Source organism: Schistocerca nitens, chromosome 5, assembly GCF_023898315.1.
Source record: "Schistocerca nitens isolate TAMUIC-IGC-003100 chromosome 5, iqSchNite1.1, whole genome shotgun sequence".
In the NCBI taxonomy this organism is placed as follows: Eukaryota; Metazoa; Arthropoda; class Insecta; order Orthoptera; family Acrididae; genus Schistocerca; species Schistocerca nitens.
The window spans coordinates 243124800-243142584 of NC_064618.1; the positions used below are offsets into that span (position 1 = coordinate 243124800).

A 17785-nucleotide genomic window follows, 5' to 3' on the forward strand; every position below is an offset into this window, starting at 1 on the left:
AGCACTTTTTTAAACCTTAGACTTCAACAATTGACGTCAGTTTTTATACTTCTATATTACATTTCTTTTTGCTATACCACATTTTATTCACCTTAGTGATATGTAACCCAACTATACATTGGCATGCCACACCATCAAGTGTCAGTGCATAACAAGGTACTGATAGAGAACGTATTGTGTTGCAAAAATGAAAAACAATCAGTATTAAAATGAAAACTGTAAAATTCTTTATTCAATATGAATAGATCATACAGTGTGTTCATGTGAATTCACAAATGCTTAGCTCCTTTATTATGTGGAGTCACTTATCTGAATACACAATAACCAAATACTGAAAGACTTCTCATTTTATTGTGCATAGATAAAAAATTTGAATTGTACAAAACAACATCCTTTTTGCAATTTATTTTGTAATAAATATAAATAGCACTTGGTCATTGTTCACTGAATAAAAAAGATAATGTTCCATTTCAAAGTTAAGAATACACTTTTCTTTGGTATCTAAACAGCTTATTAAAATTATCAAATTTATGGATCTTTGGTATATGATAATCCATTATCACCATCATCACCATCATCATCACTATCGTGCTCAGAGTCTGAGTGTACTGAACGCCATGTCAATCCATCACCTAATGGTTTGTGACTTGAGGGCAGGAGGACATGTCGCCACCCTCTGCCTCTTACCATCCCCAGGAAGTATCTCCAGTTCCTTCGTGGACCAAAATTGTAAGGATTTTTGTACACCTAGAAACCAAACAAAATTATACAGAATTGTATGTTGCTGCAACAGACCAACACTATATATTTCTTATAATCCAGTTCATGCTGCACATCTGAAAGAGTTGTTGAAATATATAGCATGGCTAACAAGAAGTCATCTCCATAATAAAAGTTTGAAACTAATTATAACTTATGAGTCTAATTATTCTAAACAAAGAAAGGTACAGAAAATGAAATGTGAGTAACATAAGAATAAGGTGATTGTCTTTTACACTATTTGGTGAGATGTGTCCTGACACCCATTAGTGGATATTAATCTGTAGTGTATCCACACTTCACCTTTATAATGGCTTTAACTCTGTTGTGTATACTTTTCATGAGGTTGCTGAATGTTTGGAGCAAAAGCAGTCCATTCTTCAAGAAGCTGGGGTTTTGAGCAAAATTTTCTGACTCGTCCCAAAGCTGTTCCATCAGATTCAGGTCGGGACTCTGGGCAGGCCAATCCATTTCAAGAATGTTACTGTCCACAGACCACTGCCTCACAGATGTTACTTTTGGACAGGGTTCGTTGTCATGCTAAAATAATTAATCACCATCTCCGAGCTGTTCCTCTACCATGCACTGTACACTGTAAAATGTATCCATATCCTTACATACAAAGCATTTTCGTTAAGTGCAATAATGGGACTGTACGCCAACCAAGAAAAGAATACCATAATACCACCTTCTCTGTATTTCACTGCTGGCACTACACATTATGGCAGGTAATGTTCTCCATGAGTCTACCAAACCCAACCCTCCCATCAGAATACCACAGGATATAGCATGATCCCTCACTCCAAAGTACTTTTTTCCAGTGGTGTTGCTCTTTACACCACCTCGAGTCTCACTTAGCACTTACTGGAGTGAGTGGCTTATGAGGAGCTGTTGACCACTGAACTCCATTCTTCTTATTCCCTAAGCACTGTCATATTACTAGCTGGACTGCTGGTAGCACTTTGAAGCTTACTTGTGATTCCTTCCATTGATTTTATGTGATATTTTAAAACAACTCCCACAATACTCAATGCTCCCTGTCTATCCGTATATATGGTCCGTCTGGTCTTGGTTTAGCTGCTGCTGTTCTGCTGCATACCTCACAATCACATCATCAAAGTTGACTTTGGCAGCCCTACAAGGATTGAAATGTTCCTTATGGATTTCTTCCTCAAGTGACATCCACTAACTAGTTGCATTTTTAAATTACTGAGCTGCCCTAGCCAATTCATTCTGCCGTTACTGCTTCTCTACTGACAACGAAATACTCCTAGCCTCCTTTTGTACTAGAAGGTCTGCATTTTGTGACATCTAGTGGTTAATCCTGCATTGTTCGTCTGGATATATTTTATCAAATAGTGTATGTTTCATGATTTGTAGAAAAAATGAAAGTGACAATGGAAAATGTTCCAAGTGTCATTTTTTCAAAAAATGATTCTTCCATTGCTACTGTATCCTCAGTTGTCTGTTGAACGTCCAATGGCTTTATAAAAGTGACAAACCATGGGGAAAGTATTTCAAATATGCATTAGTAGTCAGTGTCAAGCTGTGGTTACAAACTTAATGCCATATTTCTGTGCATGTATTATCACAAACAACACTTAGTGGTTCAGTATCGATGGTACCAGGAACAAAAACTTACGTGCCACTATTTTGTTGAATACTGAGCCACTATTTTGTAAATGCTGACATTTTTGATATTGTGGCTGTTTATAACATACAAGATGATCCTCGCAAAGGAGGAAACAACAAGTAGCTGCTGTCACTAATGCTATTTACTTACAAAAATAATGTTATTGCCGGTTTTGGACCAACTGGTTCATCTTCAGACAATCGTTCATGTTTATATTACATCTGTTGTCGTTTACATTACTTGTTGAACAAAAACACAGCTGACAACTAATGTAAACAACAACAAATGCAACATAAACATGAACCTGTCTGACCACAACCAGTAACAGTGCTGTCTGTGTAAATAAACAGCATTATTAATAGTGGCTACCAGTCGGTTTCTTGGTACAGCATTCAGAAAATAAATACTTTATTAAGAAAATTCTAACATGTCTCGTGCTGAGCAGCATAATTTTGTGATACTAGATCATCTTCTCAGTTTCTTGACACAAACCAGTTATGCACAAACAGAGATACATTATTTTTCCATTCTCCTGACAAGTGTCAGATTTGGCACTTAGAACATTTTCCATTTTCACTAATACACATTCAACAACAATGGCTCATTGGATTATGAATATCTGGAGCTGGTTTGAGGGACCTGTCGATATTGCTCCAAACGTTCTCAATTGGGGAGAGAGCCATCAACCTTGCTGACCACGGTAGAATTTAGCAAGCAGTTAGGCAAGCAGTAAAATCTCTCACTGTGTGCAGGAGGGCATTATCTTGCTGAAAAGTAAGCACAGGATGGCTAGCCATGAAAGACAACAAAACAGGGTGTAGAATAATATTGATGTAACACTTTTTGTAAGGGGGTTGCAGATGACAACCAAGGGGTCCTACTATGACATGAAATGACACACCAAACCACCACTCCTGGCTGTCAGGCTGTATGGTGGGCGACAGTCAGGTTGGAGTCCCACTGCTGTTCAGGGCACTTCCATACACCTTTTTGCTGGTTATTGGTACTCAGTTCAAAGTGAGATTCATCACTGAAGACAATTCTACTTCAGTCAATGAGATTCCAGGCTGAATGCGCCCCAAACCACTGCAAACAGCATTGTTTATGCACAGATGTCAATGGTAGTCGGTACAAGGGGCGTCATGAACTCAGTCCTTTTCTGTGAGCCACCTATTATTGCTCCTTGTGTTCACTGAAGCACCAGTTGCATGTCATATTTATTATGATGATGGTGGTGGTGATGATGAATCCAGGGCTCCGATTGCCTCTCCAACGATTTCTCGGGCCTCACATTCTGGCATTTCACTAGGTTGACATCTTCCTTCTTGAAATTGTTCAGCCATGGCTTACCAATTCCTACCAACATTGTAGCGTCGCTCCTATTCAAATATTGAGCAATTTGCAGATTACTCCACCCAGCTTCTTTGAGCCCAACTACACATCCCATCACACCTGCTTATATTGTTCACGTGTCTGTCTGCAAGGCATAGTTATTGTCCAACTGAGTACAAAGAATGCAATTCGCAAAGACTTTATGTCCTGGTATTGACACATCTGTTGTTTACGATCCTTGTCAGCACTACAGTGAATTATGTGTACAAACATCAATTTGTGGGTATTTGCACAACTCCTTTGTAGTGCAAAGTGATCCTGCCAGCATATCAAATTAAGCAATGTAACTTTATAAATGCCTGTGCTACCATCTGACTAATAAGTAATGCAAAGGATGGGCAAAACACATGGAACATTCCCTCTTCAAAGTTCTACTGATACTGGTCAATCCACTACCACCAGCTTCACTTTCCTAATCAGTGAATTGTGATGGACAACCATCTTTATTTGTCTCCGTTCTCTTAACAGATAGGCAAGATTCAGTGGCAGATAGCAACATGTGAGTAACTGCAGCCAAAATCATCTCTTCACTATGAGGTACATAGACCATTAGCCCATAAGGGCATCTTTGTTAACCATAAATCACATGACAATGTTTAACATGAATGCAGGAACACTAATACTGGATGCCTGAATCTTCGAAAAGGCCAACTGATTAAAAAGTTGCAATATGATTATTAAGCATAATTGAAGTGTTACTGAAATGGAAGCAGTTATACATATTCACAGATCAGTTTATTTAATATAAATGCATATTTATTTGATAAAATAATTGATAAAGTACATTCACACCCTGTGACCAAATCTTGTTGCTCCTGGTATTGTTGTTGTCTTCAGTCCGAACTGATTCAATGCAGCTCTCCATGCCACTCTATCCTGTGCAAGACTCTTCATCACCGAATAAATATTGCAACTTACACCCTTCTGAAGCTGCTAACTGTATTCATCTCTTAGTCTCCCTCTATGGTTTTTTACACCCTACACTTCCCTCCAATACTAAATTGGTGATCCCTTGACATTTCAGAATGTGTTAGGTTGCCCCACAGATATCTTTTCTCCTCAATTCCAGTCACTACTTCCACATTAGTTACATGATCTGCCCATCTAATCTTCAACAATTCTTCTGTAACACCACATTTTGAAGGCTTCTCTTCTCATATAAACAGCTTATCGTCCATGTTTCGCATCCATATACGGATCCATACAAATGCCTTCAGGAAAGACTCTTCAACAATTCTTCTGTAACACCACATTTTGAAGGCTTCTCTTCTCATATAAACAGTTTATCGTCCACGTTTTGCATCCATAAATGGATCCATACAAATGCCTTCAGGACAGACTACATTCAATGTTATCAAATTTCTCTTCTTCAAAGAGACTCATTTCCTAATCTAATGCCCTCAGCATCCTATTATCCTTGTTTTGATTTTGTTGACGCTCATTTTATATACAGCTTTCAAGAAACTGTCAATTCCATTCAACTGCTCTTGCAAGTCTCTGATGGAATTACAATGATATCGACAAACCTCAAAGTTTTTGTTTATTCTCTCTGGAGTTTAATTCCTGCTCCAAATTTTTCTTTGGTTTCCTTTACTGCTTATTCAAGATTGAATAACATCAAGGATAGGTTACAATCCTGTCTCACTCCCTTCTCAATCACTGCTCCCCTTTCACATCCCTCGGCTCTCATAATTGCCGTCTTGTTTCTGTACAAGTTGTAAATAGACTTTCACTTCCTGTATTTTACTCCTGCTACCTCAGAATTTCAAAAAGAGTGTTTCAGTCAACACTGCCAAAAGCTTTGCTAAGTCTACAAATGCTATAAATGTAGGTTTGCTTTTCCTTAACCTTACTTCTAAGACAAGTCATAGGGTCACTATTGCCTTGTGTGGCCTTACATTTAACCGGAGTCAAAACTGATCTTCCCCAAGGTTGGCTTCTACCAGTTTTTCTATTCTTCTGTAAAGAATATGTGTCAGTATTTTGTGACCATGACTAGTTGAACTAATAGTGTGGTAATACTCCCACCTGTCAGCACCTGCATTCTTTGGAACTGGAATTATTATATTATTCTCGAAATCAAAGAGTACGAGGCCTGTTAAAAAAATTCCAGAACTTTGTACACAAAATTTTTCTATTCCTATCTTTTACTTATTTTGCGTGGTCGCCTTCAAAATACTCTCCTATACAATTGATATTCCACTTTTGGAAGGAATCTTTGTGTGCCTCTTGCTGGATTGCGTGAAGTGTCATCTGCGAATTTTCTTTTATCTCACCTATCATTGCAAATCTTCATTCTTTCAACGGGGTGTTCAACTCCAGAAATAAAAGAAAGTCTGCAGGGGCAAGGTCTGGAAAGTACTAAGGATGAGGCAGCACAGTGATTTCGTTTTTTCTGCAGTAGTCACACACCAACTGGGATGAATGTGCGGGTGCATTATCGTGATGCAAGAGCCATGAATTATCTCACCACATTTCAGGCCATTTCCTTTTCACATTTTCTCGCAGGTGTTGCAACATGCCCTGATGGTACCATCAATTAACAGTTTGTCCCTGTGGCATGAATTAATCTTTCAAAGTCAAAGAAAACTGTCAGCATGGCTTTGACATTTGACTTGATCTGACAAGCTTTTTTTGGTCTTTGAGAACCTTTCCCGACCCATTGTGAAAACTGAACCACGGCCTCAACATCATAACACAAACCCACATCTCATCACCAGTTATGATTCTCTTAAGAAACATCTTATTCTTATTTGCATGATCCAAAAGCCCTTCAAAGATTGCAAGGTGAAACTCTTTCTGGTCTTGACTCATGAGCCATGGGACAAACTTGGTGATAACATGATGCATTCCAAGGTGCTGTGTCAGGATTTCATGACACAGTTCAACTGATATGTTACATTCTTCTGCAATCTCTCAGTCAGTCAGTCTTTGATTGGCATGCACAATTTGACATTCCTGACATGAGCGTCATCAGTAGACGTTGAAGGGCATCCTGAATGAGGTTCATCTTTAACTTCCATCTGGCCATTTTTAAACCATGTCAACCATTCGTAACACCGAGTATGGCTTGAGCTCTCATCACTGTAGGCTTCCTGCATCATAGTGTGTCTCTGTAAAGGTTTTCTTGAGTTTCAAACAAAATTTAATGCATATGCATTGCTCCTCTAACTCTGCAACCTCGAAATTTACAAACTGGGTGACACAATGTTCTACTCAATACAGCACTGAACAATAACAGACATACATAAATCAAACTTCTGGCAGTTACACATTAATTACAGGCATTCACACGGATGCCAACCACATTTCGCTCCAACAAACCACTGCTGCGAAATTACAAATGTTCTAGAATGTTTTGAATAGGCTTCGTATTTTGCCCGTTTCGTACATCTTGCTCACGAGATGGCTCTTCCAAGGCTATCAGTAGTTATGATGAAACTTTCAGAATAGCACAGAACTGGATGACAATGCAATATTAACTAACATATTTGTCTGGGGTGTGGCAGAGGATACTTTATGTACCACTGCTATTCCCCCTTTTACTGTTCCACTTACAAATGTTTTGTAGTGGAACAATTGCTGTTAAGTCTCCATATACTTTGATTTTTTCAAATTTTTGCATTTGGAGGTCTTTCCATGAGATAATTGTATGAGAAAGCAATGTATTGGTTGACTAGGATGAAGAAAAACTGAAATAAGCCTGGAATTTACCACACATGTCTGTTGTAATGTCAACATGGTTTGAAATTTATTATGAGATTTCAAATGCACAAAACTAAAAAGCAGAAAATAATTATTTAAATAAAAAACATTTTACATAACACATTTTAAAAATAGATTGAAAAGTATAAAAATAAAATCTCCCAGCCTCATACAGATTCCTAAATCGATACAGATATTCCTGAAGATTTGTGCTTGTGAATTTTTAAGAGATGTGAAAATACTTTTAGAATTTAAAATGAAAAATGTGGGGCACATGCAATACTTTATTGATATGTGAATAGTTCACCTCCTTACTATTACTACTGTATACAACCCATGTTTTTCCACTTTAAATTCAGCAAGTATTGTCATAGCTATTACAAATCCACAAGCATAAATTTCCAGGACTACTTTTATGGTGTTAGAAATTTGTATATGGCTAGGAGAAATTTTATATTTTTTAGTCCATTTTAAAAATGTGTTATATTAAAAAGTTTTGTATTAAAATAATTATTATGGTTTTCTAATAAGAGCAGATCATCAGGCATTTATTTCACAGATAGAAACAGTTTTTAAGCTCTACTGACAGATATTGCGTGTTACAGTTTATTAGCTGTTTATACAAAGGATCGTTTATTCAGTATCTCACAACCACAAAAAGATTACAGCAGTTGAGGGTTGACACAGTTGCTTCTTTCCTCTTGAGCAATTAAATATGAAATGTGAAGGTTATGTTAAGACAAAGTGAAGAAAACACCAACATCTAACATGGTTAAGAGGGTACTTAAACATGGAATATAAATGTAAATGCAAACCAAGTGAAAAATATGTCTTCATTAGCCAGCAACAGTTTATTTTAATAAAATAAGTATGACACACACAGTCTCTTTCACTCATGTTCATTTTAATTAATTTAAAAAACAGTGGTGTCTCCTACATATACTTTACACAAAGTTATAATCTAGTTTACATTTCTAACAATGATGAGTTACCTTATTGAGTGCAGCTAACCTCTTTGTCTCCTGTTTATTGATGTGTGCTTCAATACTTGTTTCTCCTCTTGTTATTAGTCGTGCGTGCCACATCATTAGTGAGCCAAGTGCAATCAGCACACCTATACGCAATAAAATATCAAATTTAAGAAATATTATGATACTATCTGCTTCAAATATTAGCTGCATGTAAGGGACAGGATGTGTGACAAGGGAAGGGAGAGAGGGGGAGGAATGTAGTGAGATGGAGATAGTAAGAGGACAATTACATTGTAATAAAAGACAAATTTTTATTGGAGGGGGGGGGGGGGGGAGATTATTCAAAGACTGGGGTTTCTTAGTAAGCAATGGAGAAGTGAATGTTGGAAATTAGTAGGAGAGACAGGACGGATAGAAATACAGCAGGGTGCAGACTGTAGTGCAAGCCATAAAGACGACAGCTATTGATGAAATTGAGGCGGACGGAGACATACAATCAAAGCAATCACTGGTAGATGGACCCTGGAATTCTGTGCTGAATTCTAAGAGATAAGAATGGACTGGGACAACTTAACTGAAGATAGCTTCACAACTTTAGAAGTCATGTTGGGGCAGCATGGATGGATACAGCTGACGACCGTAATGGCAGGGAAAGTCTTGCAGAGACCTTCATTTAGCAGTGGATGTCAAACTGCTGATGATACGAGGGTGGTTTGAAAAGTTCTCGGAACAGAATAGAAAACAAAGTTAGTTACATCACAAACATTTATTTTTTTATTTTTCAAAGTAATCTTCTTGTAGATTAATGCACTTGGTCCAACAATGTTCCAGTGCCTTGATCCCATCTCAAAAATGAGTTTCCTCCAGGCCTGCAAAGCAGTTGTCAACTCCAGCTATCAATTCTTGGTTTGAAAAGAATCCTTGTCCACCACAAAAATTTTCAGTTTCGGGAAGAGATGGAAGTCTGACACAGCCATATCAGGTGAATAAGGTGTGTGTGGCAACAGTTGATATCTTAATTCATATAATTTTGCCTTGCTGATGGCACGTGTATGGGCGAGCATTGTCTTGGTGGAAGATGACTTTCTTCCTTGCTAAAACTGGCCTTTTTTTGCGTATCTTTTGTTGCAATTTGTCCAGGAGTTTAGCATAGTATTCTCCAGTAATTGTTTGCCCAGTGGGGGGAGAATTTACAAACAGAATCCCCTTCGCATCCCAGAATACTGATGCCATGACCTTTCCTGCTGAAGGAACTGTCTTAGCTTTCTTTGGTGGTGGAGAATCAGCATGTTTACACTGCTTTGACTGTTGTTCTGTCTCTGGGGTCCAGTAGTGCATCCAAGTTTCATCTGTGGTCACAAACCACTGCAAAAAAATCTTGTTCGTTTCTCCTAAAACTGGCCAAACATTGTTCTGATATGTCCATTCTCTGTGTTTTTGATCCAGCGTCAAGAGTCGAGGCATCCATCTTGCAGATAATTTTTTCATTTCTAATTCTTCAGTTAAAATGTGATATACCCTTTTAGATGACATCTGGCAAGCGTGAGCAATTTCATACACTTTCAATCAGCAATCCTCCATGACCATTTTGTGTACATTTGCAATTTTTTCTGGAGTAGTGACACATCTTGGCTGACCACTGCACAGATCATCATGTAAGCTCTCCTGACCAAATTTAAATTCATTTGTCCACTAGGCAACAGTTGAATATGAAGGAGCAGAGTCCCCCAGTGTATTCTGGAAATCGCCATGAATTTCCTCTGCTTTCATACCTTTCTTTAGGAAGTACTTAATCACTGCTCAAATATCGATTTTTTTCCATCTTTGCAAATTACTATGGGAGAAGAACAACAGAGCCACATCACCATCACAGCTCTCTTCCAAGAGCACTGACGTGGCACGTGTTAACAGGCAACAGTCCAATGAGTATCACATGAGCAACTCGTTGCGCTAGCACTGACCTCTCATGGTGATTCCGAGAATTTTTCAAACCACCATTGTAGTAACAATGCATGTGGGGTTCATACTTTTACTAAGACAAACAGTATTCCTGCAGTACCTTAAAAACTAACTCAACAGTACAGAAGAAAAATACAGTAGTATACAGTTATTCTTATAAAAAAAAATTAAATTATTGTTTCAATCCCAGGAGACACATTGCCAATTTATCTCTGAAAATACCTAGCCCAAATGAGGATGAAATGTCAGTGACTAGTATTATTTATATATAGTTTAATGATGTCTTTGAATTCATCCTTAACAATAACAGATTTTCTCTTTGTAGGTCAATTCAGTTTCTAAATTACTGGATCAACTTGTCTTATTGCTGTCTAATGATTTTTGCCATAAATGAATCTACAGACAAATTCCAAATTTGTTCACATTTCTTCAAGACTAATATAAGACATACTATACAATGTATGAAATACACTGAAGAATCAAAGAAACTGGTACTCCTGCCTAACATCGTTCAGAGCAGTCGCAAGCATGCAGAAATGCCTCAACACGATTTGGAATGGACTCTACTAATGTCTGAAGTAGTGCTGGAGGGAACTGACACCACGAATCCTGCAGGGCTGTCCATAAATCCGTAAGAGTACGAGGGGGGTGCAGATCTCTTCTGAACAGCAAGTTACAAGGCATCCCAGATATACTCACTAATGTTCATGTCTGGGGAGTCTGGTGGCCAGCAGAAATGATTAAACTCAGAAGAATGTTCCTGGAGCAACTCTATAGCAATTCTGGACGTGTGGGGTGTTGCATTGTCCTGCTGAAAATGCCCAAGTCCATCAGAATGCACAATGAACATGGATGGATGCAAGTGATCAGACAGGATGCTTACGTATGTCTCACCTGTCGGAGTATCAGGGGTCCCATATCACTCCAACTGCACACGCCCCACACCATTACAGGGCCTCCACCAGCTTGAACAGTCCTCTGCTGATATGCAGTGTCCATGGATTCATGAGGTTGTCTCCATACCTGTACATGTCCATCAATTCAATAGAATTTGAAACAAGACTCATCCGACCAGGTAACATGTTTCCAGTCATCAACAACCCAATGTCAGTGTTGATGGGCACAGGCAAAGCGTAAAGCTTAGTGTCGCACAGTCATCAGGGGTACACGAGTGGGCCTTCGGCTCTAAAAGCCCATATTGATGGTGTTTCATTGAACGGTTCACATGCTGACACGTGTCGATGGCCCAGTAATAAAATCTGCAGCAATTTGCGGAACAGTTGCAATTCTGTCACGTTGAACAATTCTCTTCAGTCGTCGTTGGTCCTGTTGCTGCAGGATTTTTTTCCAGCTGCTTGTCATTTCCACAGACACATAGGTTCTATAGTTTTCTCTTCCAGCAGAGCACAAGAGTATGTTACAGAGTTAATTAGTTTTTATAAAACTTGTTACAGCACAATGGCATTACGAAAAATAGCTCCTTAGCAATGCAACCAGTTCAAATTATTTTGTCTATAGTATGCATCAGAATTAACTTATCTGTTGTCGGTGACATCTTTTTTGGGGTTAACAGCCATGCCAGTAATGTTTTGACAGGGTTGGTGCTCAAGGAAGTGACATTACTCAATTGAAGACAGAAGAAAATTTCAACAGACAAAATAATAGAGAAAGCCAGAAACCTACTTTATCTATGGTTTATTTTTAAACTACACTATTTTCTTCAAATTATGACTAAAACTACAATTGCATTCATTTTTGATATGGAAGTAATTGTAAACCATTATTATAAAATACTTCTTTTTATTCTAACCTTCACCGTGCATGCTAAATCCTCTTAGAAAGAAATTACCCATGTGACCAGACAATAGCTTTAGTACAACTAGGAAGCAATATGAAGAAGGCACTACAAGAGATTGGGTTTTCAGTATCTTCTATATGAAGTGTAACTCAAAACCTGTCATCAAAATAATAATCCAATACATATTTCATTCAAATGCGAATTCTGAGCCACCAATATTTTTACAACTTGCAGCTACTTTTCTTTAGTGGCACTGCTAGAAGTTAGTGACTCACAGCTATACTCTTCTGCCTAATAGGTCTTGTGCTGAGCCATACATGCAACATGATGTTCATTCACTAGGGCCATTTTAATGTATTTATTTTATGCCATAAGATTAGTTTGAAGTGTACATGACCTGACTTTGGTTCACAATTCTTGAAAGACAATTAATATAAAGCACTGTATACTCTAACTTCTTCAGTATTTTTAAACCATGGTGCTATTGTTGTTATCAATGAAACTTTATCCCACAGAAATAACAAGGAGTCCTTGTCTGATTTGTATTTGTATCCACTACACACCAAATTCAAGGCATCCTCTGAGTGTTACGAGCATTAAAATAATTGTTCACAGGCTTTCTATATGATTGTGTCAACCAAACTTTTATTGTATCATTTGCCCTGATATTTGTATCTTATCCAAAAATTTCAAAAGTAGCAGGAGAAAGCATCTTTTTATAAATAAATAAATCACAGTTCCAAAAGCTTGAGGATCACTAGCCATTTGAATTGTGATTGCACAGCCCTCCATCATAAGCTGTACATTCACACAAATGTCTTGATGCCTTACTCTGAATCCCACACTTACTGATTCACTACTTGAAAAATCACCATTCACAAGGATCATATAAAGATGGTAAGTTGTCCTTGAATTCCCTATTCTTGGAACTGTTATAACAATCTCTGATCAAAGTCATAAGCTTTCAGAAGGCAAGAAAATACCAAAGAGGGGCTGTCTGTGTAGGACTACATGTTGTGGTGTTTAAAAGAGTTAAGCAATCAAGGAGAAAGGAGGAAGGAGGAACAACATTAGAAGCAACTACAAAGCTTCCTGGATTCTAAGGTAAAAGTCACATGACATCTAGCCATGGGCTCTAAAGTCTTTCCTATGCAACCAATGAAAAAGCTATAAAGACAGCTAGAGGCCAATGTGATGTTCTCCTCTGGTTCAATGAGAGACCAAAACTAACTCCCTCAACAATCAGAAAAATCTTATCCAATGGCTTTAACTAGTACCAAGCACACCTTCTACTCTAAATGCCTGGTGGTGATTGAAAAGAAATACTCTCACACAGGCGCGGCTCATGGTTTCTATACTGGGGAAGGCTGTGGCATTTATCGATCGGAGCCAACATAGACCTCGGGTTACGCTACAGATTAGTCTGACATAAACAACTAAGAATACAGGGGGAGGGGGTGGGCAGATCACTCTCTACCCATAATTTTACGTACTGTATCTTCTATAATCAGGTATTAAATATCATTACAAGCTAACTTCGAGTTAAAATCTTTTGTTAGTGTTTTTATACGTCGTCATTACATTTTCTGACACTTTGCAGCAAATCATATGAAAAGATGCGTTTCGGAGAGATCTTTAATGCGGGTCTGGATGCACCAAGTTCTTTCACTTTCATCCTATGGCCATGTTCCAAGTTTTTACCTATTAAGTTGCACACTGAATTCATATTGTGCTTGTTTCACACTCGCGGTATGTCGCAGATATTCACCAGCAAGTAAAACTCACTAAAATCTTGCAAAATATACTCCGAAAAAGAAACTTGCTAATATCACACGGTATCAACAAATGCAGTCAGCATCAGCAAGCAAGGAAAGTAAAGTAATGGGAATTTCGCGCGCTTTGTCCTCTAACCACTTATGAAACTCTTGCTAGATGGCAGTACTGGTATGTTACTGTAGTGTAGTGCGCTCTGGTGAGGTATTTGCAAACTTATTCTAAATGTGGATAAAATAGCCAATGGCAGAAATAAAACAACTATGTAAAATATTATCAAAACAATAATACTAAACATCGATTAATGACGCATCGAAGCGTAGTAGAGATGTGCAGAGACAGAGATTGGATAGCAAAGTTTCGGCCACTCTACATTCCTTTATTACATAGATAGTGGAACCTGAAAAATGTGTGGTGGTTGGTATGACACCCTTAGGCTGCAAGCTCTGATCCTTCGGGTCGCCCATAAAGAGCAGTACCATGTAGAAGCCACGCCCCCAAACCGCCACTACATGCAGCTTACGGACGTTCCAAGGCGCAGCCTAAACACTACTAACCGTTCGGAAAACATCTATCGATACAAACAGTTCCAAAAACGTTGACCGTCGTAAATTTAATCGGAACGGGAAATATGCTAAATTCGTCTTGATAATTTAAATTATGTAATACGTTCTTGCGAAATTTACTTTAACGTATATTTTGGGGCGGCTCCGCCTCAGAGCCCTTAATTACGAGCCGCGCCTGCTCTCATAGTTCTGTTTGAGTACAGTAACTATTGGTAACCTATCATGTTTGCCAAAATTTCTTGTGATGGCTAACCATACCAGTATGAAGCTGGTGGAAAGACTTATTACATTCAGAAACACACTGTGTTTTATACATCATTCTCTGTAAATGGTTAGCATTTGTAATGCCAAAGTGTCACATATTCGGTCTTCATTGCAGAGTGACACCAGTACTCCACAATGAATCTAAGTCCAACAATACAAAGCTGCAGCACACTGCATTCAAATTGCAAAAAACTGGGAATGGTACAAAGCGTTTAGCATAGTTTCAGCAAGGGATAGACCATCCAAAACTTGACAATGAACAGTGGGATCTTTTTGCACTGTATAGAGTTTATCCAATTTTTGGCTGTCACAATGGGACATATAAAAATAAAAATGCAACAGAACAACATACCTTTAGGACAACGGTATAAGCAGCATATCATTGATGACTGCTTCAGCTGTCACTCAACAGTGTGAATCAATATGAGGAAGGTTACTTTTACAATTAATTTTCAGGGGCATTTAGTGTAATCACAGCACTGACTACCCAATATCTGTGAGTTTCAATATTTTCACATGGTCTTTTTACCGCAATTTTTTTCCAAATAACAGAGCTGCCAAGTAACTATAACACAGATGTGGAAAAAAGCACGTCTGCTTCAAGAACACAAAGGGCAAGAAGCATAGTACGGAAGCTTGCTAAATAGGACCAACAGTGCAACGCAGGGTTTGTTTTCTTGGCCAGTACTTGTACCCTTGGTGACTTTTCTTACTTGGGCATTATGTCATGGTCCAAACATATTCTTTGCCTAACATTTCGTATCCTAATGCCGTAGAAATCCTCAGAGGCTATAAAAACTTCTAGGTTGATTTTCAAACTCAAACAATCTCAGAAAATCAAACTGCTTATACGAAACCACAGATAGCAAAGTCACATTGACATGTTATGGAGCTTATGTTACAGAACAGTTGGTGCTGTTTAGTTTATTTAGCACTAACTCTCACAACTTGTCAATTTTTAGTCCCCCTCCAATTCTGTTAAAGTCATTTTTGTTTTGTAATTTCTGTGACCTCTCTGTACAACCTAGCAGATTAAGCATTGGACATTAATAAAACTGTACATCAGAGAATGAATTTGGGGAGTACCCTGGTGTCAGGGCAAGATCTGCTACTGTTAATTTATCTGAGTTGCCCAAAAAATAAATACTCCTGTTCTTTAAGCCAGGTGTTTGTGCTCCTGTTATCAAATCCTAGGTACACTTGACCACATGAGTAAGGGATTTTGTATCTCCTGTTGTGGCAAACAGTAGTCCACAGCCCTTTACAGCCTTTAAATATCCACACGCTTTTCTTGTCAGTTTAATCACTGTGCCAATACTGTGCCTTCTTCGCACCCTGTTGATTGGATTTGCGATGATTTTTTATAAATGGAAGAGCAACTTTCCCTATAGCTGATTTTTTTTATATTATTATACATGAAACGAATAAACTTGGTACAACACCTCAAATTTTTTGCTTTTCAAACACCTCACAAGGTCAGAAAAATAAGTTCTTATTGTTAATTGAATAAGTCTAAACTTGGAGCATTGATAAGTTAAATTATACTGTGAATTCAATCGACTCACTCCAAGTTCTTACAAATTCTGTTGATTTCTTCATCTACCCCTCTTCCTGAGGTTCTGCCACCTCAATGTGCTTTATGTCACTGCGTGTTAGAACATCGGTCTGTAATTCAGATGTGGTGTACCTCAGATGCATTGAGTTATACCTCTTCCCATTCCTTTGCTTCTGTGGTAGCCTATCACAATGTCGTAGCATTTATCAGTAGTACTCAACTGTGCATCCACTTTACAAAATTTCAATGCTCAAGCTATTCATCCAAGTTCCAAATGAATATAAAATAGTGTAACTTTTCAAAACTTCTGTCTCCTGTTTTTATAATAATAAATACATTTTGAAACCTGGCAGAAGTTGAAACATGTCCAGAAAAATGTTGGGCTGATAACTTTCACAGTTCCCTTTTATGCACCAATGTGTATAAATCTGTATGATGCTATCGTGGGTTACGATGATAACTGCAGAGATCTAGCTGCTAAGACCCATCTCATTTTTACTCCTAACTATTTAGTTGCACATTCTTTACTTAATATGGTGCACACCTCCATAGAAGACATGGATGAGCCATGTAACAGGCACTGCGGGAATCCATTTGTGGGTGCCGAATACTTCCCTAGGGACAGAATGAACTCTAATGGGAAGCTGCCAAGGCAGAGGGCAGCAGCCTGAGCACATATCAGCAGATACAATCTGTGGCCACACTGCTTCGTGCACCGCGACACTATACTGTTGTGTGCAACTCCAAGTTATTACAATTGCAGTCTTGTTCTCCAGGAGCCAATTTTTAAAAGAACTGTGTTTGGGAGTAATGCAGTGTGTCAGGTCAATGCAAAATAAATATTTTACAAGCCATTATCTCTGTTCAAAGCACAACTTGATAGTGCATTTTTCACTTGAAAGCCTTCAGAAAAAGCCGGAGAAAGTCATGCTGGGAAAAGGATAGCTAGAGTGCACTTTTCAGGTGGGAAACCTATGTAGCAGTTATTGTCAAAGCTTTTCTATTTTTTGAGGGCAGAAACAGCATCATCTGAACGGAAGATCACATGAAAAAGTTTATCTCCCCTGATGCAGGAAAGCCCCTCATCTGATTTTTTTCTGGAGAAAGGAATTTTTTTATGCTTAGATGATTTTTTAATGTTGTAGAAGCAATATTTTTACAAATATATGTAACTGTTTTCAAAATATACTTTGTACTCATGCCTTCTTTTATGGCCTAAAATAATTTTGAAATATTCACCATTTTAATAAATTAACTGATAATTCAATAAGTACCATGCAAAATAACAATACTAACATTCAATTGTTCAGTGGAATATAACTAAACACACACTTCTGTGTATTCTGATACTCACAAGCTGCTTCACACTGCTACATTTGATTGATGATATTTTGATTAATGATGCACGTG

The 17785-nt window shown here is 38.1% G+C and overlaps 1 protein-coding gene across 5 annotated transcripts in view; it reads right to left on the reverse strand.

Annotated features, from left to right (window-relative positions):
* Positions 1–204: 204 nt before the first annotated feature.
* Positions 205–17785, reverse strand: part of LOC126259611 (palmitoyltransferase ZDHHC16B) — an 81053-nt gene continuing 63472 nt past the window's right edge. For all 5 annotated transcript variants that reach the window (XM_049956524.1, XM_049956526.1, XM_049956522.1 and 2 more), the window contains 2 exons: positions 8482–8603; positions 205–747 (listed from right to left, as the gene is read on the reverse strand). In XM_049956524.1, coding sequence (XP_049812481.1) covers positions 529–747; positions 8482–8603 — 341 coding nt within the window. In that variant the 3' untranslated portion in view covers positions 205–528. The remainder of the gene's footprint in view (positions 748–8481; positions 8604–17785) is intronic.